This window comes from Oncorhynchus masou, chromosome 13 (assembly GCF_036934945.1).
Source record: "Oncorhynchus masou masou isolate Uvic2021 chromosome 13, UVic_Omas_1.1, whole genome shotgun sequence".
NCBI lineage: Eukaryota > Metazoa > Chordata > Actinopteri > Salmoniformes > Salmonidae > Oncorhynchus > Oncorhynchus masou.
In genome coordinates, this window is record NC_088224.1 from 56,409,936 (window position 1) to 56,436,818 (window position 26,883).

At 43.5% G+C, this 26,883-nt stretch overlaps 1 protein-coding gene across 2 annotated transcripts; it reads left to right on the forward strand.

Moving 5' to 3' along the window:
- The first annotated feature begins 3,587 nt into the window (after positions 1 to 3,587).
- LOC135552632 (CAP-Gly domain-containing linker protein 3-like) lies at positions 3,588 to 26,344 on the forward strand. 2 transcript variants are annotated; one of them, XM_064984357.1, is made up of 15 exons: positions 3,588 to 3,743; positions 7,737 to 7,889; positions 8,890 to 9,029; positions 11,950 to 12,043; positions 12,183 to 12,344; positions 12,744 to 12,862; positions 20,081 to 20,317; positions 20,594 to 20,653; positions 21,392 to 21,527; positions 21,868 to 22,017; positions 22,222 to 22,356; positions 22,469 to 22,592; positions 22,826 to 22,893; positions 23,017 to 23,089; positions 23,223 to 26,344. In XM_064984357.1, the coding sequence occupies exons 2-15, from the start codon at positions 7,757 to 7,759 to the stop codon at positions 23,275 to 23,277; spliced, it is 1,686 nt and encodes a 561-aa protein (XP_064840429.1). In that variant the 5' UTR covers positions 3,588 to 3,743; positions 7,737 to 7,756; the 3' UTR covers positions 23,278 to 26,344. The 2 variants fall into 2 exon arrangements, with proteins under 2 accessions (XP_064840429.1, XP_064840430.1); XM_064984358.1 differs by lacking the exon at positions 20,594 to 20,653.
- The last annotated feature ends 539 nt before the right edge of the window (positions 26,345 to 26,883 follow it).

The window sequence follows — 26,883 nt, forward strand, 5'->3', positions numbered from 1 at the left end:
GTAGGAGCGTGGATCAGAAAACCGATCAGTATCTAGCGTGACAACCATTTGCCTCATGCTGCACAGCACATTTCCTTCCCATAAAGATGATCAGGCTGTTGATTGTGGCCTGTGGAATGTTGTCCCACTCTTCAATGGCTGTGCGAAGTTGGATATGGGCGGGAACTGGAACACGCTGTTGTACACGTCAGTTCAGAGCATCCCAAACTTGCTCAATGGGTGATGTCTAGTGAGTATGCAGGCCATGGAAGAACTACCATTCAAAAGTTTGGGGTCACTTAGAAATGTCCTTTAAAATAACATAAAATTGATCAGAAATACAGTGTAGACAATTAAATAGTACCCACAAAACACCAGTCTCAACGTCAACAGTGAAGAGGCGACTCCAGGATACTGGCCTTCTAGACAGAGTTCCTCTGTCCAAAGTCTGTGTTCTTTTTCCCATGTATATCTTTTATTTTTATTGGCCAGTCTGAGATATGGCTTTTTCTTTGACGTTGAGAGTACTATTTTTGCGGGTACTATTTAACCTCTTGAAACTCCCCATCCCGGATCCGGGATTGTGACTAAGCCTCAGGCTCATTAGCATAACGCAACGTTAACGATTTCTGAAAATCGCAAATAAAATTAAAATAATGCGTTTGCTCTCAAGCTTAGCCTTTTCTTAACAACACTGTCATCTCAGATTTTCAAAATATGCTTTTGAACCATAGCAATTGACTAATTTGTGTAAGAGTATGCAAAGCTAGCATAGCATTTTGTGTAGCATGTAGCACGCAACATTTTCACAAAAGCCAGATAACCAAATAAATAAAATCATTTACCTTTGAAGAGCTTCTGATGTTTTCAATGAGGAGACTCCCAGCCACATACCAAATGCGCAGTGTTTCCTGAAAGCGTCTGTGTGTAGGAGAAATCGTTCCGTTTTCTACATTGCGCCTGGCTACCGAAACGAACCGAAAATGCAGTCACCTACAACGTGAAACTTTTTCCGGATTAACTACATAATATCGACCGAAACATGGCAAACGTTGTTTGGAATCAATCCTCAAGGTGTTTTTTCACATATCTCTTCATTGACATGCAGTTCTTGGAAGCTTGCTTCTCTCTCTGCTCCATGGAAAAATACTGGCAGGTGACTTTTGCGCACCAATTTCGGCGCAGGACACCGGGCGGACACGTGGTAAATGTGGTCTCTTATGGTCAATCTTCCAACGATCTGCCTACAAATACATCACAATGCTGCAGACACCTTGGGGAAACGACAGAAAGGGCAGACTCATTCCTCTTGCGTTCACAGCCATATAAGGAGATCATGAAAGACAGAGCCTCAAAATCCTTGTCATTTCCTGGATGCCAAGTCATCTTGGTTTTGCCTGAAGCTCACGTTCTAGGGCACGCACAGAGAAGATATTTGTATTTCTGGACACGTCAGAGTGTTTTCTTTCGAACAGTAGCAATTATATGCATAGTCGAGCATCTTTTTGTGACAAAATATCTTGTTTAAAACGGGAATGTTTTTCTTCCAAAAATGAAATAGCGCCACCATAAGTGTAAGAGGTTAATGGAGCTGTCAGTTGAGGACTTGTGGGGCATCTGTTTCTCACACTAGACACTCTAATGTACTTGTCCTCTTGCTCAGTTGTGCACCGGGGCCTCCCACTCATCTTTCTATTCTGGTTAGCGCCCGTGTGTGCTGTTCTGTGAAGGGAGTAGTACACAGCGTTGTACGAGATCTTCAGTTTCTTGGCAATTTCTCGCATGGAATAGCCTTAATTTCTCAGAACCAGAATAGACTCGAATAGAGAATAGAATAGAGTTTCAGAAGAAAGGTCTTTGTTTCTAGCTGTTTTGAGCCTGTAATCGAACCCACAAATGTTGATGCTCCAGATACTCATCAAGTCTAAAGAAGGCCAGTTGTATTGCCTCTTTAATCAGAACAACAGTTTTCAGATGTGCTAACATAATTGCAAAAGGGTTTTCTAATTATCAATTAGCCTTTTAAAATGATAAACTTGGATTAGTTAACACAACGTGCCATTGGATCACAGGAGTGATGGTTGCTGATAGGCCTCTGTACGCCTATGTAGATATTCCATAAAAATACAAATAAATATGCAGTTTCCAGCTACAGTAGTCATTTACAACATTAACAATGTCTACACTGTATTTCTGATCAATTTGTGTTATATAAATGTACAACAATTGTGCTTTTCTTTCAAAAACAAGGACATTTTTAAGTGACCTCAAACTTTTGAACAGTAGTATATATATAAATATATATAAATATATACATATTCACAGCTGTAACAATGATAAATGTCCATTGGGGGGTATGGGCAGGGTAAATGTTTGTGGGGAGGGGACAGGAAGTCCGGGGGGCAGGAGGCGGACACGGAGAGCAGGTTGCTGCCTAGTGGCTATTCAGCAGCCTGATAGTCTGGGGGTAGAAGCTATTGGCCAATGTGACAGTTTTTGCCATGATACTCGTATACTGCTTGCATCTAAGTGACTGAAGCGGGGAGAACAGGCCATGGCTCGGGTTGCTGAGGTCCTTGATGATCTTCTTGGCCTTCTTGCTACACCTGGTGTTGTACATGTCCTGGAGGCCAGGCAGTGAGCACCCAATGTTCGGCTGAGCGTACCACCCTCTGTAGAGCCTTGCGGTCAGAGGCAGTGGAGTTGCCGTACCAGGCCGTGATGCAGCCCGATAGTATGCTCTCGATGGTGCTCCTGTAGAACACTGTGAGGGCCCTTGGGGACTGGTCAAATTTCTTCAGCCTCCTGAGGTAGAAGAGTCGCTGCTGTGCCTTCTTCACAACAGTCATATATAGGGAAGGAAATCAGGGAGGTGATGTGTGCGCCATAACGAGCTGCCTGGTGACCTAGAGGCCGGAGAGGGAGCCCAAGTGACAGTGAGCTTTGTGATGAGCTTATTGAAGGCCAAGCTGTAGTCGATGAACAGCATCCTCACATATCAAAGTGTAGGCTATCATTTTCCTCACATATCAAAGTGTAGGCTATCATTGTCCTCCACTCGACTAAAGATGGATTTACTTCATATTTTGCCAACAAACTTTGTGTCTGTTGTAATGGGCTTAGTCGTTTATTTAATTAACCATTATTAAACAATTACTATTTATAAACATAGAGCCATTAAATGCACTATCCAGTGAAATAATATGGGGCTAAAAAACAATGTCTAGAATTATTATCAGATTAAAAGTGGGCTGAAGAGTGATATAACAAGGTGCAGACAGGCTATTTCTTGTTGATTTTACTTTTCATACGTTTATGTTAGTCTTTATAGGCATATTCGTTTTATGTGTGTAGTGGGTGTTTCTAATGATGGCTTTGTTTGATATATTGATGCTGGTCGTAACTAGTTACCACAGCCACAAAGTCTGAACCCCGCATATTTCTAAATAGAAAAAAAAGTTTTTTCATTTAACCACACCGTGTGTAACCTTATATCTAACCATAACATTAAATTAAGATCATTTTTTTCATGAATTGTTAAGATATAGCACATTTTCTGACTGTGGTATCAAGGCGAATTCGTGTGCCGAGGAAGGACACACACAATGGTAGCCAACGTTGTGGTCCATGGGCGCTCGCGCCCGTGACGCAGGCACAGAGAAAGACCTTCGCAGCAGTACAGCAGCATCTTCAGCACCATTGCAGTTCTCATCTAGCTGAACCGCGAGGAAAAGCTTGAGATAATCGACAAGGCTTGTTTTGAGGTAAGATGAATTCCATTCATGCATATAAGATTCAAATTATTGGATATATTTAGTTTGGTTAGATTTATTTGGGTCTGTGTTTTTCACAGCCGGTGTGTTTGTCTTGATACGGAGCCTAGAAAGATGGAGATGCTCTGAAACACCGTTCCATGAACTCTCACGGGCAGATGTTTTTTTTTGCGCCCATTTTATAATATAAGCGCAAACAGAAGACGTCAGCGCATTGTTATTAGATCAAATTAATAGTTGCACATGCCATGTGTATATTCCCCCTCCAGCATCTTTCTCATTGTTTGCCAACGGGGCGTTTTTTTCCTCGTTGGCTGAGTACACGCCCTCTGCTACGCACAAGTCACGAATTGACACATTTTCTCATATAGGCTTGTCAAAAGCGCTGTTATCATACAAGTTGTTGGGCGATGTGATATGCACATTTGCATTATTGCTCATTGCAACACTAATATGTTGTTTTTATTTATCGTTAATAACTCAAAAATACAGCTCTGGCCTATTGTTTTTGTCATTAGTGTGACCCAGCCAAATGATCAAATGCTATTCATTCCATTACAGTAAGGATTGAGTAGAATATCAAAATCTATCAAGTTTGTCTCGCCATTTTTTTTCTCCTATTTTGCTATCTGAATGTATTTGCCTCCAAAAATGTATACATCTGGTTGACTCATATGAGCACTATTGCATAAGACTTAGTTGTATACAGTACTCATTTAATTAAACAAATAATGTGCTCATGCTAATTATACATCACATCTATACCAGGGAAAATGCTGTCTGGTGACTGAGACTTTATTCATGAAACACACTACTGTCAGATCAGGGGTAGGAACTAGGAGGAGGATCATGGGAAGCGGTAAAGAAAGTCTATAATTAAAGGAAGAAATAAAAAGACATGTAGGAGCTTGTAGGTAAGGTGACAAACTGCACGGGGACAGTTGCTCCTAAATCATCCAGGCCGTGATCTATCTTGGCTGTGTCACACCCTGACCTTAGTGTTCTTTGTTTCCGTGTCTGTGTTTGTCGCCACACGTACTGTTTCTGTTTGTTCACGTTTATTGTTTTTGTATTCATAGTGTTCAGTTTATGTTTTTTTTAAACAACCATGGACACTTACCACGTCGCATCTTGGTCCGATCCTTGCTACACCTCCTCTTCAGACGAAGAGGAGGAAAACCTTTACAGAATCACCTACCAACCAAGGACCAAGCGGCGTGGTAACAGGCAGCAGCAGGAGAGGCAGCAGCAGCAGCAACAATGTCAGGATTCCTGAACATGGGATGACGTTTTGGATGGCAAGGGTTGCTACACATGGGAGGAGATCCTGGCTGGTAGGGATCGCCTACCATGGGAACAGATGGAGGCAGCGAGGAGGCCAGATGCAGCCGGAGAGAGGAGCCAATGATATGAGGGAACGCGACTGGCAAGGAAGCCCGAGAGGCAGCCCCAAAAATGTCTTGGGGGGGCACACAGAGAGTGTGGCTAGGCCAGGTAGGAGACCTGTGCCAACTTCCTGTGCTTACCAGAGAGCGAGCGGGATCGCGCAGGCACCGTGTTATGCTGTGGAGTGCACGGTGTCTCCAGTGCGGGTGCATAGCCCGGTGCGGTACATTCCAGCTCCTCGTATCGGCCGGGCTAGAGTGGGCATCGAGCCAGGTAAGGTTGGGCAGGCTCGGTGCTTCACGAGCTCCAGTGCATCTGCACGGTCCGGTCTATCCAGTGCCACCTACACGCACCAGCCCTCCGGTGGCAGCCCCTCGCACCAGGCTTCCTGTGCGTGTCCAGAGCCCAGTACTCCCTGTTCCTCCTCCCCGCACTCGCCCTGAGGTGCGTGTCCTCGGCCAAGTACCACCAGTGCGGGCAACATGCACCAGGCCTACAGTGCGCCTCGTCTGTGCATAGCTGCTAGAGTCTCCTGCCTTTCCAGAGCTGCTAGAGTCTCCCGCCTTTCCAGAGCTGCTAGATTCTCCCACCTGTCCAGAGCTGCTAGAGTCTCCCGCCTGTCCAGAGCTGCTAGAGTCTCCCGCCTGTCCAGAACTGCTAGAGTCTCCCGCCTGTCCTGAGCCGCCAGTCTGCAAGGAGCCGCAAGAGCCGCCAGTCTGCAAGGAGCCGCCAGTCAGCCAGGAGCCGCCAGAGCCGCTAGTCAGCCAGGAGCCTTCAGAGCAGCCCCTCGGTCACGAGCTACCCCTCAGTCCTGAGCTGCCCCTCAGTCCGGAGATGCCCCTCAGTCCGGAGCTGCCCCTCAGTCCGGAGGAGTTTGTTTAGTCCAGCGGGGCCCTTTAGTCCTAGGTTGGTGGCGAGGGTCGCCGTTCCTAGGAGGCCACAAAAACAGACTAAGACTATGGTGGAGTGGGGTCCACGTCCCGCACCAGAGCCGCCACCGTGGACAGATGCCCACCCAGACCCTCCCCTATGGGTTTAGGTGTGCGGCCAGGAGTCCGCACCTTTGGGGTGGGGGGGGGGGGTACTGTCACACCCTGACCTTAGTGTTCTTTGTTTCCGTGTCTGTGTTTTTCGCCACACGGTACTGTTTTGGTTTGTTCACGTTTATTGTTTTTGTATTCATAGTGTTCAGTTTATGTTTTTTTAAAGAAACAACCATGGACACTTACCACGCCGCATCTTGGTCCGATCCTTGCTACACCTCCTCTTCAGACGAAGAGGAGGAAAACCTTTACAGGCTGTGTATCCATCTTATGTATCCATATCCAAACACAACTAGGAATCCCCCTCAATATGATGCAACTGAAGGCAACATGCAACTCGTAGAGTGAGTATCAGGAGGGTGGTATCTGCCTGAAGGCGGGTTGTTCATTTGGCTTTGAGTACATGTCTGTATAACAGCAGAATCGGTCTCTGTTAATGTAGTTTCTCTAAGCTTAATGAATACAGCACAGACCAATGTATGGCCTCTGTTTTGCCTCAATGTTTGACCCCATAGTGCTTGGGACAATGAGTTGGTAGACTGATACAGTAGCACAGTTGCACAACAGGATAAGGCTTTTACTGATTGTGTGATTAGCCCTCTCTCTGGACTTTTTTCGAAGTCCAAAAGGCTTAGCAGAGGCATGGATGGACAATTTAGTCCGTGTATTCGATTACTTGGCAGATGAATCATTTTACATGGGGTGTGCTCACTGTGCAGTCAGACTTTGGAGGAAGAAACCCTTGGACTTGACTAAAAAGACCCAGTGAATAATTTCCACTATCATAGACTTTGTTCCCATTTCAATGTTGGGATAAATAGTGGTTTTTGGTTCTGTTCTAAAGGGGTGTTTATTAACACATACACATAACTTGTTTTCTGACCCTAGATGAGAGTGTGAACATTTATTTTAGGATGGAAATCTAGTCAGGTCTATGAATGTTATAGGCCAAAGGGTCCATTGTGTTGTATACAAAATTGCATTAGCGTTGGTATACTGATACTATAGGGCTTTTACATAGATGTTTTACGGTTTGTTCAGCAGCAATTTAGAAATTAGTGCTGCAATGTCCAACACATACTCTACAGTACACGCATCCCTGATTTCTCATAAGACGGATGTGCGAGATATGCTGCTGCATATACTATTTGGAAAATATAGCTCAACCCATTAGCTATTTCCAGTTCAATGATGGACATTAAGAGTTAGCATTAGCATGCACTGAGATGTTACAATAAATCAGCCTGCCTGTTAGTCTGCCTGCTCCCTGAGTCTCCTCATCTCTTGTCAGTAAGTGCAGTTATTAGTGAGTCACTAGTGACCGTCTCTCACAGGCCCTAGAGCCAAACATAGAGCCTGTCTGCTCTGGGAGGGGCATCTGCAAAGCATAGACTTGCCAGAGTAGAGATACTGTCATGGGAACAAGACTCTTATAAGCAACTACTTCATGTGACTCTCGGCTGAGTCACAGACGTATGACAACTGTTCAGAGAAACCTGCGATAGAGGTGTTTGTTTTGTAGCGCCACTCAATAAATGTTTGTCATCTTTTCCAGGCCTGGCAACATCTAGCAGAATGACTAAAGAGCAGACTGCCGAAGTGGAGGAGGAGGCCCAGCCTGCCTCTGAGTACCAGAGCCCAGTTCATGAGCCCCGGAAGAGGCCCATGGTCCACCCATCTGCACAGGCCCCCCTCCCCAAAGACTATGGTGGGTCCTAGGTTTCAGGCTCCAGGGCCCGTATTCACAGGAAGTGTCTCATAGTAGGAGTGCTTTTTATTTAATTTTTTAATAAAACATTTTTTTTAAATTACATTTTACCCCCTTTTTCCTCCCCAATTTCGTGGTATCCAATTGTTAGTAGCTACTATCTTGTCTACGATTATATGGACAGGGGTGACCTGATCCTCGATCAGCACCTTGGGATGTTTTGTGAATACAGGCCCTTTGTTAATGCACCCTACCCAACACTGCTTTATATGTAACAGTGGATTTTGGGCTCTGGGACGTGTTCTACTGTAGCCTCGATCCACAAAGATCCTTTCACCAAGCACAGACCACTGCCTGGTCAAAACAACCTCTGCAGATTTATAGAAACATAATTAAATTATTTAATGAAATGTATATTATCATAAATAAGTGAACAAGGACTTTTATAGCATGTTATTGATTATTTTAGTAGATGGATCTTGGCTTTGGGGCTGTTATATGCAAACAGTATGATACTGCCAGACTTATTCCACTCTATGCCAATGAATGTAAGTATTTTCTGCAGGCTAGTGTGATGTAAAGCTTTTCATTTCAGTTTGCCCACAAGCTTCAATGCATCTATTATGATGGTGTGTTATAAAAACAAAGTAAGATTGATTTTGTTATTTCAGTGCAACGTTTCCACTTTGATAGGGTTTCAATCTACCTCGTGCTGCTTATAGAAACAGTGCTTTCAGACAGGACAGAATGATTGGATGTTCAACAGAGAGAACTCCATAAGTAATTAAATAGAGCGCACTAAGAGGCCTACTGAAAAATACAACCCAAAATACAAATTACATTTTTACAAGATAAATACATGTATGATATTTAATGTCACACATTCAGAATGAGTCAATATGCTGTCTGGACAAGAACGAAGAATAGCAAGAGAGGCACATTTCATACTGATTTCATGAGGAGGGTAATAATCTTGTTGGCATTTTCCTTACCATTCCAGTCTTCACATTCTTTGACCCAAATGATCCTGCGTGTCTGGAGATCCTGCTGGATCCGCGCACCACCATCCCAGAGCTTTTCGCCATCATCCGTCAGTGGGTCCCACAGGTCCAGCACAAGATCGACCTCATCGGAAACGAGGTGAGTTACTGCCAGTAAGGACTTTCAGCAGACTACAGGCCTGACTACAGCTCACACAACACTGGCAGAAACATACAGATATATGTAGAAATCTGTAGGCCTAGAATAGGGATGGGCAACTTTGATTGGGTGGGGGCAACAAGAAATCTTAACTCTTCATGTGGGGCGCAGTGGCTCACGGGTCTGCGTTCCCACGTTCATACCCACACATGCCGGCCCTAGCCTTTTGGGGGCCTTAAGCAAACATTTGTTAGAGGGGCCTACCTCCTGAGCTAATCATTTTGCTTCTCTTGACAGCAGAAAGGAACCTTGTCAGTACATTTCTTGCAATTCTATACATTTTACCATGGGGCGGATAGAATATTTTGCCATTTTATAACCAATTTCATGCCATTCTACTCATTTTGCCATGGGGCAGAGGTAAAAATGAGCAGTTTTACAGCAAATGTCCTGCAATTCTACACATTGTGCCATAAGGTAGAGAGAAATGTTTGCAGTTTTTAGTATGATATCTGAGTGAGAGTGACTAAGAGAATCAGTGGGGGTCCCACAGTCGGTAATTCGGCTATGATTACTACAAGTTTACATAGCTGGCTAGACAAATTTACCAAGATAAAAAATGTTAGCTGACATGGGATAATTGAGTGACTGTCTGACTGATATCTCAGGAGAAAGACTTCTGATGCACAACCAAATTTGCACCTTGTGTATTGTAATATTCTAACTCTCAACAACAAGATGAGATCCTGACTGGGTTCCTAAACTTGAGTTCTGAGTTTTTTTGTGGAAATTGATCCACGAGCCTACAAAAGTGTCTGGACACAAGTTGCCCATCCCTGGCCTAAACGTATCAGTATTGGTATCAAATCTTCTGAATGTTCCAAAGTTGAATTTGGCGTCCCACAAGGCTCAGTGCTTGGAACCAAATACTTTTCTTCTTTATTTCTACTGTGTATATAACAGTCAGATACAGTATATTACTGCATAGTGCACCAAAGATACAGGTCTCCAACCAAAATACAATACACACAGGAAAAAAAAGACAGTGATACAGTCATTAGCTGAAGAGAACATGGAACAGGAGGCTTTGGGTTCAGTTGGAGGCATGACTTACAACCCGTTGGGTTACCTTAGCAAAGTTGAGGCTCTACTAGTGTGCTTTAAATAAAACACCTTACTATAAGGTCATATAAGGTGTAGTTTATGTTTCAGTTGATTCCCTTTATTTTGCTGTTGCTTAGATGAAAGTGCACATCTTTAGCTCAAGACCAACCATTACTGCAGTGTGAGTAGTGGTAATGTGACCGTGGGAGCGAGAACTCTCATAACCCTGAGAGGAAGAGTGATGAGGGTGGGTTGTGAATCAACATAAAGTATGCATACTTCAAGTTTCAGATTAATTTCTTAATCCCGCTCTACTGTCTTGGAAAGAGGGAAGATATGCCCCATAAAAACGCATGTACACATATACACACACACACACACACACACACACACACACACACACACATACACGTATCCACACATACAAATACACACTCTTAGTTAACTCGGTGTCCTCTTATTGATGCAGTTTTAGTGTTAGGACTGATCGTAAAGTCAGCCTCAGTTCCTGGGTGTCCCCCAGGATGCCGTGATGGCTGTGATTGATGGCTGAGAGAATAGGTCCTTTCCATTACCCATACAGGCTCTGCACTAAGACAGACTCTAAATCAGACCAGGCTGTCAGATATGGGCAAAGAACCACGCCGCTGCACTGTCAGTAAACAACCCCAGCCCTTTGGCAAATTTTACAGTGTTTTTATTAACAGAGATGCATTGACTTATCAACAAAAGGCTGTGTGGGTGTAGGCTTTTGCTCCAATCCAAGTTTTAACGCACCTGATTTAACCTAACAAAGTCCTAAATTAAGTTGAATCAGATGTGTAAGGCTAGCTTCGTGTTAGCACTGCAGCTACGGCGATTCATCTTATAGAATCCACGTTGAATCCATGTTGAATCATGAAAGTGTGCATGGTGGTGTCATCGCTAAGCCTCAGGAGAGGACCTGTCTGATAATATCATGTTCATTCAGTTGGACTACATGTCTCTGTATGAAAAGGCATAATGTCAGGGCTTGAGGAGAGTGTGCTCATTTTGTCTCTCTTGATTGACACTGGTGGATAATGAACTGTCCCGAGATAGTTGCTAGTCTTGTTCGGGAATCCGGATGGGTCCTTTTTCACTTGTCACTCGGCACCCGTCACTGCTGTCTGCTGGCACCAGAGGAAAGAGCTAATTAACTGGAGTTTCACGGCTTCTTCAATCTACACCATTGGGAATATGGCTTTGCATTACACTCAGCAAGACATTGATGGAGGTTATTCGACATTGTAAAGGCTGCTATGAATAATTTGCTATTAACTCCTATGTGTACTATTTTCAGTGTACCAAGTACAAGCTTAGATATTCAGCTGAAACAGCATAGTAAATTAATGTCACTTCCGGTAACGACTGCCATCATTTCAATATTTGGGTCCCTCAAATTTTTTACCTCTCCAAAATGGATGCCAGTTCCTCATGTTGATGTATGCTACTCAGCAATGATAGCCTCTGATGAAATTGCAATGCAGTGAAAATAAATGTAGTGCTTAATTCATGACTCAGCAGGATCTCATGACTCCCCATCATTAGACTTCACAGACATGTGTCGTCTGTGCGAATTGGGTGTGGATGGCTCATCCTGCTAATGTGGCTACGACAAGCACAGGAAGCATCTCTCAGAGAGATGAGAGGCTATAGCCCTATAGTCTGTATGTGTGGTGTTTTCAGTGTTTCATAGTGTTTAAAAAGGCATATGATACTACTGCTCTCTCTGCCTTTCCCCTAGCATCTCTCTCCCTCTCTCAGTTCACTGAACAGTTCTTGTCTCCTTTTACAGATCTTGAAGCGTGGTTGCCATGTCAATGACCGTGATGGACTGACAGACATGACCTTGCTCCACTACAGTTGCAAAGCCGGGGCCCATGGTGTTGGTGAGACTCTCAAACCTTGAACTGATTGTTCATTTTAAGTGTCTGATTTCTCAATAAAGCTTTCATAAAATAAAGTGTTTTTAGCTTAAGATTCGATGTAGTTTCCTACCAGTTTTGTCCATCTTGTGACCCCATCCAGGTGACCCTGCCGCTGCCCTAAGGCTGTCCAATCAGCTCATTTCCCTGGGGGCAGACGTAAGTCTCCGCAGCCGCTGGACCAACATGAACGCCGTGCACTATGCTGCATACTTCGACGTGCCAGAGCTGATTCGCATTCTCCTCAAGGCCTCCAAACCTAGAGGTGAGTAGCATCAACACAACCCATGTAGTCTACCTAGCCAACTAACAACATAGTCAGTCTTGTCAGTTCTGGCATGCTCCTGTATGTCTGTGTTCCTCCTACCCCTCCCTAGACTTCCAATCAGAACTAACACTCCATCAAGCCCATACCAGCCTTGACCCAAGGCCATTTCATTAACTCCTACATCGATTTCTCATTGCTCCTCCACACTGACCATTGATTGGGGCCATTTCGTCTCATTGTTATTCTCCTGTCTCATGACCATGTGGCTCAAACACCACACGAGACTCCTAAGAGAAGAAATTGGTTACGCTTTCAGAATAAAACGAAGATAAAAGCTGTCTTTGGAAATCAAATTCAGATTGATTTGATCTGAACCTGGTTGTACTGTCTCTGTAGTACTGAATTCCACCTGCAGTGACTTCCACCATGGCACAGCCCTGCACATTGCTGCCTCCAACCTGTGTCTGGGATCAGTCCAGTGTCTGCTAGAGCATGGAGCCAACCCCACTGTCAGGGTAAGAGCACTATTGACTGTCTAGACCTCTGTTTAGTAGGTTTCTTTCTCATGGTAACTAACTAGACATACAGTTGAATTCGGAAGTTTACATACACTTTAGTCAAATACAGTTAACCTCAGTTTTTCACAATTCCTGACATTTAATCCTAGTAAAAATTCCCTGTCTTAGGTCAGTTAGAATAACCACTATTTTAAGAATGTGAAATGTCAGAATAATAGTAGAGAGAATGATTTATTTCAGCTTTTATTTCTTTAATCACATTCCCAGTGGGTCAGAAGTTTATATACACTCAATTAGTATTTGGTAGCATTGCCTTTAAATTGTTTAAACTTGGGTCAAACGTTTAGGTTGCCTTGCACAAGCTTTCCACAATAAGTTGGGTGAATTTTGGCCCATTCCTCCTGACAAAGCAGGTGTAACTGAGTTAGGTTTGTAGGCCTCCTTGTGTAACGGATGTGAAACGGCTAGCTTAGTTAGCGGTGCTCACTAAATAGCGTTTCAATCAGTGACGTCACTCACGATGCTTCGTGGGTGACTGTTGTTGATGTGTGCAGAGGGTCCCTGGTTCGCGCCCGGGTATGGGCGAGGGGACAGTCAAAAGTTATACTGTTACACTTGCTCGCACACGCTTTTTCAGTTCTGCCCACAAATTGTCTATAGGATTGAGGTCAGGGCTTTGCGATGGGCACACAAATACCCTGACTTTGTTGTCCTTAAGCCATTTTGCTACAACTTTGGAAGAATGCTTGGGGTCATTGTACATTTAGAAGACCCATTTGTGACCAAGCTTTAACTTCCTGACTAATGTCTTGAGATGTTGCTTCAATATACAGTATCCGCAATTTTCCTGCCTCATGATGCTATCTATTTTGTGAAATGCACCAGTCCCTCCTGCAGCAAAGAACCCCCACTTCATGATGCTGCCACCCTCGTGCTTCACGGTTGGGATGGTGTTCTTCGACTTGCAAGCGTCCCCCTTTTTCCTCCAAACATAATGACGGTCATTATGGCCAAACAGTTCTATTTTTGTTTCATCAGACAAGAGGACATTTCTCCAAATGTACAATCTTTGTCCCCATGTGCAGTTGCAAACCGTAGTTTGTCTTTTTATGGCGGTTTTGGAGCAGCGGCTTCTTCCTTGCTGAGTGGCCTTTCGGGTTATGTCGATATAGGACTCGTTTTACAGTGGATGTAGTTACTTCTGTACTCATTTCCTCCAGCATCTTCACAAGGTCCTTTGCTGTTGTTCTGGGATTGATTTGCACTTTTTGCACCAAAGTACGTTCATCTCTAGGAGACAGAACGTGTCTCCTTCCTGAGCGGTATGACGGCTGTGTGGTCCCATGGTGTTTATACTTGCGTACTATTGCTTGTTCAGATGAACGTAGTACCTTCGGGCGTTTGGAAATTGCTCCCAAGGATGAACCAGACTTGTGGAGGTCTACAATTTTCTTCTGAGGTCTTGGCTGATTGCATGACATCATGGGAAAATCAGAGAGGCACTGAGTTTGAAGGTAGGCCTTTAAATACATACACATGTACACCTCCAATTGACTCAAATGATGTCAATTAGTCAATCAGAAGCAACTTAAGCCATCACATAATTTTCTGGAATTTTCCAAGTTGTTTCAAGGCACAGTCAACTTAGTGTTGTTACGTACACCTCTAGGAAGAGGGAACGCAACACCCTGCTACAACTCAACTCCCCGTGGAGCAAAATAGTTATGAGACTTCAGGTGCGAGTAAGGATGACAAAGGCAGAGAATTTACTGTTTACTGGGAATTTATTCCATCAAACGGTAATTCAGGAAAAGGGGCTGAATGGAACCAGCAAGTAAATGTCAAAGCCCCCTCTACCTTACCTGCCTACCCACCTAACTTACCACCACCTGGTGCACTAACCAAAATACAGGGGATGGTTCACCCAGGTCTTACCTAGTGTGTGTATAGACAGTAAATACTACGGGTTATGTATGCCCGCAGGCCTCTTGCTTAAGCACTCCCTAGGTGCCTTCCCCTTCCCCCCTGGGAACAGAAACAGAATAAACATAAGTAAACAATTTCAATAAATCAAAAGCACTGCCTCCTATGGGGAGACACATACCTTAAAAGCAGTGGCTACAATGTACAAAAACCTGTCTCTCAGCAAAAACCAACACAGGACATACGAATCAGCTCTCTCTCAGCAACAACCAACACAGGACACACTAATCATCTCTCTCAGCAACAACTAACATAGTACATACCAAATTTCTTTCTGAGAAACAATCAACATATGCTTTAACCCTCAGCTCTTTCTAAGAAACAACCTGTGGAGTTGCCATACCAGGCGGTGATACAGCCCAACAGGATGCTCTCAATTGTGCATCTGTAAAAGTTTGTGAGGGTTTTAGGGGCCAAGACAAATGTCTTTAGCCTCCTGAGGATGAAGAGGCGCTCTTGTGCCTTCCTCACCACACTGTCTGTGTGGGTGGACCATTTCAGATCGTCAGTGATGTGTATATCGAGGAACTTGAAGCTTTCCACCTTCTCCACTGCTGTCCCGTTGATGTGGATAGGGGCTTGCTCCCTCTGCTGTTTCCTGAAGTCCCGATCAGCTCCTTTGTTTTGTTGACGTTGTTGACGGTTATTTTCCTGGAACCACTCTCCCAGGGCCCTCACCTCCTCCCTGTAGTCTGTCTCGTCATTGTTGGTAATCAGGCCTACTACTGTTGTGTTGTCTGCAAACTTGATGATTGAGTTGGAGCTGTTTATGGCCACACAGTCATGACTGAACAGGGAGTACAAGAGGGGCCTAGGCACGCACCCCTGTGTTGAGGATCAGCGAAGTGGAGGTGTTGTTTCCTACATTCACCACCTGGGGGCGGCTCGTCAGGAAGTCCAGGACCCAGTTGCACAGGGCGGGGTTCAGACCCAGGGCCTCTAGCTTAATGATGAGCTTGGAGGGTACTATGGTGTTGAATGCTGAGCTGTAGTCAATGAACGACGGAGGGAATAACTACACTGTTTGTATTCAGCCATATTCCCAGTCACCTTGCCGTGGTTAAATGTGGTTCTCGCTTTCTATCCACAGTTTCTGGTTTGGGTAGGTTTTAATAGTCACAGTGGGTACAACATCTAATATACACTTCCTGATGAACTCAGTGACCGTATCCGTGTATTTGCCCAATGTTATTCTCAGAGACTACCCGGAACATAACCCTGTCCGCGTGATCAAAACAATCTGGACGCATGGATTCCGATTGGTCTGACCAGCATTGAAATAGACCTTAGCACGGGTACTGCCCTTTGAGGTTCTGCCGATAGGAAGGGAGGAGCAAATGGATGAGAGAGGTCGATAGAGAATAGTAAGAATCGTGCAAGCTACACTCTTCGAAAAAAGGCTTCCAAAAGGGTCCTTTGACTGTCCCCATATGAGAACCCTTTTTGGTTCCAGGTAGAATCCTTTTGGGTTCAAGGTTGAACCATTTTTGGTTCCATGTTGAACCCTCTGTAGAAACACAATGGGTTCTACCTGCAACCGAAAAGGGTTGTTCAAAGGGTTCTCCTATGGGGACAGCCGAATAACCCTTTACGGTTCGAGATAGCACCTTTTTTTCTAAGAGTGTAACAGGCGGGCAGCAAACTGAGAAATAACGCTGCAGTACAACAATGGTGTGCAGAGCAGCATCTCTGAATGTACAACTCGTCCATCCTTGTCATGGATGGGCTATTGCAGCAGATGAGCACACCATTTTCCACTCCATCAGCTAAAAACAAGAAGCAGCTCCAGTGGGCACGTGATCACAAACACTGGACAGTTGAGGAGTGGAAAAACATCACCTAGAAAATGATAGCGAATTCAGTTTACTTGAGTGGCCTGCGCAGTCCCCAGACCTCAACCCAATAGAGCATCTTAGGGATGAGATGGAATGCGCTGTTCGTAGCATGAATCTACCGCCGTCCAATCTGCAGCAACTGTGTGATGCCATAGCGACAGCATGTACCGACATCCCTATGGAACGTTTCCGACATCTTGTGAATGCTCAGAATAATTTAGGTTGTTCTGGGGTTAAAGGGGGGCCCAACCCGGTACTAGATGGGTGTACCTAATAAAATGGGTGCACATGTTGAGGTTTCATGTCCTCTTTGATATGATTTCATGGTAACTTAAATGGGGGCTGAACTTTTATTTTTACTTATTTTATTTTATTTATTTCACCTTTATTTAACCAGGTAGGCTAGTTGAGAACAAGTTCTCATTTACAACTGCGACCTGGCCAAGATAAAGCATAGCAGTGTGAACAGACAACAACACAGAGTTACACATGGAGTAAACAATAAACAAGTCAATAACACAGTAGAAAAAAGAAAAAAGAGTCAATTATACATTGTGTACAAAAGGCATGAGGAGGTAGGCGAATAATTACAATTGATGATCATGTGCAGGTAGAGATACTGGTGTGCAAAAGAGCAGAAAAGTAAATAAATAAAAACAGTATGGGGATGAGGTAGATAAATTGAGTGGGCTATTTACCGATGGACTATGTACAGCTGAAGCGATCAGTTAGCTGCTCAGATAGCAGATGTTTAAAGTTGGTGAGGGAGATAAAAGTCTCCAACGATTTTTTGCAATTCGTTCCAGTCACAGGCAGCAGAGAACTGGAAGGAAAGGCGGCCAAATGAGGTGTTGGCATTAGGGATGATCAGTGAGATACACCTGCTGGAGCGCCTGCTACGGGTGGGTTGTGCCATTGTGACCAGTGAACTGAGATAAGGCGGAGCTTTACCTAGCATGTACTTGTAGATGACCTGGAGCCAGTGGGTGTTGCGACGAATATGTAGCGAGGGCCAGCCGACTAGAGCATACAGGTCGCAGTGGTGGGTGGTATAAGGTGCTTTAGTAACAAAACGGATGGCACTGTGATAAACTGCATCCAGTTTGCTGAGTAGAATATTGGAAGCTATTTTGTAGATGACATCGCCGAAGTCGAGGATCGGTAGGATAGTCAGTTTTACTAGGGTAAGTTTGGCGGCGTGAGTGAAGGAGGCTTTGTTGCGGAATAGAAAGCCGACTCTAGATTTGATTTTAGATTGGAGATGTTTGATATGAGTCTAGAAGGAGAGTTTTACAGTCCAGCCAGACACCTAGGTACTTGTAGATGTCCACATATTCGAGGTCGGAACCATCCAGGGTGGTGATGCTAGTCGGGCGTGCGGGTGCAGGCAGCGAACGGTTGAAAAGCATGCATTTGGTTTTACTAGCGTTTAAGAGCAGTTGGAGGCCACGGAAGGAGTGTTGTATGGCATTGAAGCTTGTTTGGAGGTTAGATAGCACAGTGTCCAAGGAAGGGTCAGAAGTATACAGAATGGTGTCGTCTGCGTAGAGGTGGATCAGGGAATCACCCGCAGCAAGAGCAACATCATTGATATATACAGAGAAAAGAGTCGGCCTGAGAATTGAACCCTGTGGCACCCCCATAGAGACTGCCAGAGGACCGGACAACATGCCCTCCGATTTGACACACTGAACTCTGTCTGCAAAGTAGTTGGTGAACCAGGCAAGGCAGTCATTAGAAAAACCGAGGCTACTGAGTCTGCCGATAAGAATATGGTGATTAACAGAGTCAAAGCCTTGGCCAGGTCGATGAAGATGGCTGCACAGTACTGTCTTTTATCGATGGCGGTTATGATATCGTTTAGTACCTTGAGTGTGGCTGAGGTGCACCCGTGACCGGCTCGGAAACCAGATTGCACAGCGGAGAAGGTACGGTGGGAATCGAGATGGTCAGTGATCTGTTTATTGACTTGGCTTTCGAAGATCTTAGATAGGCAGGGCAGGATGGATATAGGTCTGTAACAGTTTGGGTCCAGGGTGTCTCCCCCTTTGAATAGGGGGATGACTGCGGCATCAGACGATATGAAAGAGAGGTTGAACAGGCTGATAATAGGGGTTGCGACAATGGCGACAATGGCGGCGGATAGTTTCAGAAATAGAGGGTCCAGATTGTCAAGCTGGCTGATTTGTACGGGTACAGGTTTTGCAGCTCTTTCAGAACATCTTCTATCTGGATTTGGGTAAAGGAGAAGCTGGGGAGGCTTGGGCGAGTAGCTGCGGGGGGGGCGGAGCTGTTGGCCGAGGTTGAGAAATGCTTGTTGAAGTTTTCGATTATCATGGCTTTGTTTTTCAGCTTGGATATTAAGAAATGACTGAAGCCAAACCAGAGTTGTCTTGGGGGGGGTTAATATGTGTCTCTTTTGTGTGTTTTCTCACGTGGCAAGCAGTGTATGGTTTGTACATTCACTCTCCCGAAACTGTACATAGTTACAGCCACTCACCCTTCTAGATAACATGAAACAGTCTAACCAGGTCTTATGTCTTGAAGTCACCTAGGAAAGCTATTGCTAGCCAACTTCTTTCACCACTTAGTTTCAGCTGGCTGGTGTGCGACCGTGGCAAAATTTGTTTGACATTAGATACCGTTTTGGCTAGTTAGGGACCATCAATAAATTACACAATGTAAATGGCACAATATTTTCATGTTGCACATATTTTAGTTGTCTCATTAAATGATTTCAATATTTGTATATGGATTTCTACAATTTATAGTTGGTTAAGACATAGCGATTTGGAGCTATTGGCATTTTCAAATATTGTTCTGTGCACATTGTGTCCCCTAACTAGCCCCATAGAGCTATCAATATCAATGTCAAACCAAATTGACCATGGACATTATGATCAGGTCTCGTGCAGCCGCGCAACCAAATTGATGATTACTTGGGTGTTGACAGCTCTAGGCATGTGGGCAGGATTGAAGTAAACCCAATCCAAGGAAAACTGTTAGAGTTGCCTTCATTCCGTGACATACAATATTTTCCTATCATCTCTTAACTCTCAGTTTTGGACGAGACAAATGATCCTATTTACACTTTGTAGTCAATTTTGACACTAGAATAAATGTTTATGGCTCATATCGAAGCCACATAGGCCATTTTCAAAATGGGAAGTTGCTTTTTAGGTGCAATCGCTCTTTGAAAACACTGTTCAGATAAAAACAGATTCTGTCTATTATATGTAGGGATGACTTCTACACAAAACAGTAAAAATATGCCAATTTATTCCTCATGTCTCTTCATCTCTCTCCATCTCTCTCTCCCTCCATGCTCCTATGTCTGTCTGTCTGTCTGTCTGTCTGTCTGTCTGTCTGTCTCTCTGTCTCTCTCTCTCTCTGACAGAATGATAAAGGGCAGGGGCCAGCCGAGGTGGTCCCTGACCCCATGGACATGACTCTGGACAAAGCGGAGGCGGCCATGGTGGCCAAGGAGCTGAAGCAGCTGCTGCTGGACTCTGTGCCACTCAGCTGCAACCTGCCCCGCGCCACCCTGCTCAACTACGACAACATCCCTGGCAACCTCATGCTCACCTCCATCGGCCTGAAACTGGGCGACCGTGTGGTGCTGGACGACATGAAGGTCTGTGTGTTTTGTCGGGATTGGGAAGCAAAGGGTGAGAAATGGGAGCCTCAAAGATTTGAAACCGTGAATTAAAATGAACTGCAGAATTTTGTGAGCACGTTTATGTGCATGAGACCATTTAAATGGCTTTCAATTATCTTTATCTTTTTTTTTAAGTGGCCCGTGTGAGGCATTCATCCTATATGGTGGAGCCCTGCTGCTTGTTGTACTGTGTGAGAAGAGAACATGTGAATTCTGGCAAACATTTATTCCAACTTGTGTTAACATGTATAGCTCCCCAAAAAATCGAGCAGTGATGAAATTGACATCTCAGCTCTGCATCACCTGAAGCAGGTGGGTAGCCCTTCGACCTGTGTGTCTACTTGCGTAACTGAACACATTTAATTGTGTTTTCAGGTGTATTTCCATGACTGACTGCACTAAATGACGTAGTCTCACTTGATGCATTCATTTGACATGAACTATGCATCACTCGCTGCAGTTCAAATGCATTGGAAACCAATGTGTGGACTCTGTGGGTTTTTTTTCTGTCTATAATGTGCAGCTGTATTGCACCTCTCACTGTGTTCAAACATACACTACGTGACCAAACGTATGTGGACACCTGCGCGTCGAACATCTCGTTTCAAAATCATGAGCATTAATATAGGGAGGGTCTCCCCTTTGCTGCTATAACAACCTGAAGAGGTGCCCACACACTTTTGCATATATAGTGTATGTCCTACTGACCGCAATATAACCACTTAAAACATGGTATTGTGTTGAGATGTGTAGAGTACTCTACTAACCATAGCCTAGTATGTCAGTAGTCAAGTATGACAGACAAACAGCAGATCAGTATGCTGCCCTGGTCTAGAGATGACTGAGTGCTGTGGAGAAGTGTTGTTAACTATTTAATCTTGCCTGGTATCACCTTCAAGAATACAAATCATGTGGTTTTTTTTTCTCCAATGGGCCCCTGTGGAGAGCAACAAGGTTATTTCAATTTGCTAGTAAAAATCAAACATAAACAACAGAGGTAAATGTCAGAGCTGATGTTGAATCCTGGCCCTCACAGTTTCTCCTCCACAGACGGGCACCCTGCGCTTCTGTGGGACCACGGAGTTCGCCAGTGGCCAGTGGGTGGGGGTGGAGCTGGACGAGCCAGAGGGCAAGAACGACGGAAGTGTGGGAGGGGTGCGTTACTTCATCTGCCCCCCCAAACTGGGTAACCACCTGTTATTGCTTCTACACCTGCATTGCTTGCTGTTTGGGGTTTTAGGCTGGGTTTCTGTACAGCATTTTGATATATCAGCTGATGTAAGAAGGGCTCTATAAATACATTTGATTTGATTTTGATTTCTTATTTCACATGACCATTTTGGGATTTTTTTAATTGAATCTATTGTTAAAGTGTGTCAAGATTCCCCTTGAGAAAAGAGCAAAGAGAAGACTTGATTTCATGACTTTTGTGTACAGCTAGTTTTCAGAAAAACAGCTGTGGTAAACCTGATTTGAGCTTGCAGCTTTTTTCAGTGTTTTCTCTAATAACTTCTATTGTCCTGAAGGTATCTTTGCTCCAGTGTCAAAAATCGCTAAAGCTGTTGAGCTGGCCCCCTCCTCTGTCACCTCCACACCCAAGACACCCCGCATGGACTTCTCCCGCGTCACAGGAAAGAACAAGAAAGAAAAGAAGGAAATAATGGAGAGAGAGAAAGGTTTGCTTTGACAATGTTAACATATGTTTCCCATGCCAATATAAAGCCCTTGAATTGAATTGAGAGGTACAAGAGTCTTCCCATCAAGGGCCATTGCATTCATTCTGATAGGAGCACAGCACATATATAACACATGACTCATAGACGTTATAACACACTATAATATATAATGTTAACAAACATTTGATTGATTTTCTCCATCAGCTCTGAGGAAGAAGTCTATGTCCGTAGCCAGTCTGGACCCGGATGGGGTGAAGATGGAACTTGGAGATCAGGTGCTGGTTGCTGGTGTGAAGCAGGGAATCATACGCTATTACGGAAAGACAGACTTTGCTCCAGGTAGATCTGTTATGAAATCAAGTCACTGCAACAATGTTTTTATTAAATGTTTGACAAATGATTATAGATGTTTAGTCAAGTTTAATGATTGATGATGTGTGTGTGTGTCCAGGTTACTGGTTTGGTGTGGAGCTGGAGAATCCCACAGGAAAGCATGATGGGTCTGTTTTTGGTGTCCGCTACTTCAACTGCATGCCCAAGTACGGCGTCTTTGCACCCCCATCTCGCGTGCAGAGGTAACATAACACCTACTTTAACCGCCTGGTTCAAAAAAGGACCCAGAAATAAAATAACGTAACAACTTTATTGATAAGAAAGCATTTTACAGTTACCTTGTGTAACCATGCTTATCGGTCATTCTCAGACGGAGAGCTAGACAATATACAACATGCTCTGTTTTGTAAAGGTTCATCCTGAACAGACTGACCGTCTGGAACAATAATAGCTAATGCTGTTAATAATCTCTCAGAATCTGCGGACCAAAGGACGGTCGGAGCGGCGACGGCACGATGGTGAAGAAAGTCCACCAGGTGTCTAGTAAGTATCTAAGGTCAAATCCGTCCGGCCATGTTAGCCAGCGTGCCACGCCACCCCATGTCATGATGTACCTTCTACTCCCACGTCTGCATTCTATCCAAAGATGTTCTTTGTTTATTCTAGTGAACCAGCCAAGACGTAAATTCAACACGGTGAGGTCACCCAAGGACATCACCTCTGAGAATTCAATATCAAGGTACAGCCTCTTCTTTTCCTGCCTCTGTTGTTTTTGAGTCAACAAATAGCAGAGTAGAAATAAGATCCTGTTTATGAATGTGTCCACTGATTCGAATCCCTGTCCTCTTCCTCCTGCTCATCTTCTTTCTCAGATTGCTGTTCTGCTGCTGGTTCCCCTGGATGCTGCGTGCTGAGATGCAGTCCTAACCACCCTCCTCCTTCCTCCTCCTCCTCCTCAAAAGATCTACTGCTCCCCTCCTCTTAATGTCCATCTTTCATTTGTGCTTTCCTCTGGCTGTTGCTGTCAGAATTACAGTAGTGAACCATCACCCCTGCCCCCCCCCCCCCCCCCCCATGATCTCAATCAGTCCTATAGCAAAACCTAGTGCCTTGTATGTTAACTAACATCCCGCATTCCGTTTGTAACACTGATAATGAGACTAAATCATTGTAGCCCGAAATCTGGGATACAAACCCTACGAAAGCAATTATCTAATAGATATAATCACTTAGTTTTTGTAAGTTACTCTATTTCAGAAGTTGCCAACACCCTTTGACCAGTCAGCCAACTTCTTATGCCATGGAGCTTCTACTAGGGAATCTTTCAAATGACTAAGTACATGATGCTGTTTTTCTGCTGCTTCATCCTAATTCCCTGTATTTCAGAGGAGACCAAGGGCCTCAAAGTAATACATGGTCTGTCAGTGTGAACCGGCTGTAGATGGCTAAAGGGATTTATCCAAAATGTGGATGTGTGAGTCAAATTGTGTTACAAATAAATGTTCACATCAACATGCCTTTTATTGTGAAAAGATGTGATATGAACATATGCTCATGTTCTTCTGATGCCGTATGTTCAAAAGTAAACAGGGTTTAATATTATTCAGGATTCCGACATCTGCTATTTCTCCGCTAGCACTCTGAGCATTTTCCCAAATATGCAATTGGAATGATGTATATAATATTGATTTGCTTGTTAATGGGCTTGTGTAAATTATAGTATGCTCACAGGTGATACAAAAACAAGGTCCATGGTCTCTGGTAGCCTACTAAATGTGTTGACAGAGCCCTGTTAAATACTAGTTACCTGTTTTAGGTAAGGTAATGCTACCACGTACATATATGTTCATCATAATGTCCCAACTTAATTGCAGAAGGAGAATTTAATCTGCGCAGATATCTTCTGTACCCTTGAAAGACAATTTTCTAGCAATGGTTTAAATCGTGGTAATATAGACAGCGTCATTTGTCAATAACTGGGTCAAATAAGACTTTCATAACTTGGTCTTAGGTGTTTATTGCACTTTCAGCCAGTTGGTCTCAAATCCAAGTTATGCTAACCAAAATGTCTGCTAACCCCAAAATGTAATGGCAGGTAATGTAAGGGAAAACCACCTAGATTAATATTGTTTAAGCTGTTGTCTTTATTGTGTAGCATGAAGTACCAATAACATAACTTTTGCTTAACTTTAACTTAAACATACTGTTAGCAAAAAGCTTTATTTTCCCACAGTTACATTTTGTTTATAGAAATATGAAATCTACAAGCATACCACAATATACTTGTTAAAGGTACATTTCTTGATAAACCAGTGCCCTCCTCCCCATCTCTAGGTTTGTTGTTGCAGCAATGGTGTTAATCTCAGGCTAAATCTGCACAGACGGAACACCTGCTAGCTCAGTGCTACCACAGTTTACACCCCCTGTTGGCTATCCTCCCATGCTTCTCTCTCCTTCTCTCTCAACGTTAGACTTTGGTAGGTTTGTGAGTGTGAGCATTAGATACAAATCTGACCGTCTAAACTTGTGTGTGCTTAATGTCAAAACCTACGAGTGTGCATAAAAACAGAAATATTTAACCTGTATACTTAGCTATGTGGATATGGATAGTGTCTTTGTCTACTGAACACTATGTAAGCACATCATGAGGAGGAGAAAAAAAACACCTGAACTTGCTCCTGCACTCTTTGAACACCGTTGTGAACATCCTGTGTTAACAACAGCACCGTGAAACGGCAAGAAATACTCATTATCAGGGAGGGTCTAAAAACTTGTGCACCATTTCGTATTCCGAAATCGCCACTTATCCAATGTGGTACAGAACAATGTGGAATTGAACGCAACAATGTGTGGTTGTTTTTGATATTGCTGGTGTACGGTTATGACTAGGTCTGTAAGAGAGCCGCAGAACAACGAGGATGCTATGAGGGAGTCGGCTTCAGCTTCATTTGATCTGAATAAGGGACATTAGTAAATCCAGTTTGAGAGGAACTCATTCATTACACCTCAAAATCATGTAATGGGATACTTAGGAACCTGTGGCAATTGGAACTTTTCTCATTTTTTATTTAATTGATTTATGACTATGTCAACACAAAGTGTTGGAAACTTTGTCAGGACAGCTCACTTTATTCAAATCCTCTGTTAGCCAAATATACTAAAATTATATTGTGTCAAGAAGGACTGAGTTTCTTAACTATTTTGAGCATTGTTTAGTCGATAAGAAAATCATCCTCGCCTCATGCTGAAGTGCTTGATAATGAGTAAGAATACATCACCATGTCTTTTCTTTACTACTTATGTTGGAAACATGTCATTAGAAATAAGTATAGCAACATTGTTCATATTTACTAAATGGTCGAGTTGAGTAGTTGGTTGACTGGCATATTTAATGCTCAAGTAAAGTGACCAAAATGGTGTCGTTATTGCCTGACCTTTACGCTCTCGTAGCATAATAAGTCCCACAATATGCCAGTAGATGTCACTAATGTGTCACTTGTATCATCTCTACAACTAACAACATGACAAGAATCTACATTGATGAGTCCTCCACTCTTCAAATGTTTTGTTTATTCAACATTATGTACATTGATATAATCTTATTAAGTGGTGTACTGTCATTATTTAAAAAAAACATGATTTTATTCTAAAAATTGATCTCAACAATGGTTAATTTTCTTCATAGACATGGCACAGCAGTTTGTTAAAAATATATTTTGATCATTTCACTAAGTGTACTTTTATTTAGTTTTATAGTGTGTTGGTGTCTGTGTCCCAAAACAGTTAAAGGGGATGTTGGTAATGTTGGATTTATTATAGTGTTTATTTATTATAGTTTATTATAGTTTTTAGTTTATTATAGTGTCAGGAATAATATTTATTGCATGCTCTTTATTTTCTGAAAGTTTCTTTTTCCAACAGTGTATCTCAGCATGAAAATGCTTATAATTACAACTCTGACTATGAATCTAATAAAAGTTTATGTTGTTTTCTACATTTTCTGTTGCTTGCTTTTGTTCAAACAACTAGAGGTAAATCACTCCGACATTTATTGTAATTGCTCAAATGTGCATTTATTGCAGGTCTAACAATTGAATTTAGTTTTTACATTAAATGTCCACCAATGAATTGCTATTTGGGGGTATTTGCGCATGGTGAGTAGGGCTAATGGCCTATGAACTCAAGTGAACATAAATTAAGAGTAAAGAAAGCAAATGTGCTTGTTATCGTCTGAAGAATCGCGAGAAGCTGTTTCCCTGGAAGCTGCAGTTGTTATAGACTGTTTGCAAATCTCTTTTCGTCATAGCCAAATCTGGGGATTTTGCCTTGGTGCCGCTCTTCTGCCTCTTTCGGGGCGCACGACGGTTTTTTAACCATACCTAGAGAAGTCCAGAAAATAGCGTGTGACTTACACAGTTTCACAACCACTTTCTAAACAAATTTTAAGCTAAGAGCAAACGTATACTTCTCTTGCCCTAACGGTTTCATCCGTGAGGCCCGTGTTCCTGGCTAGTTAGGCCCGTCCGTCCGTCG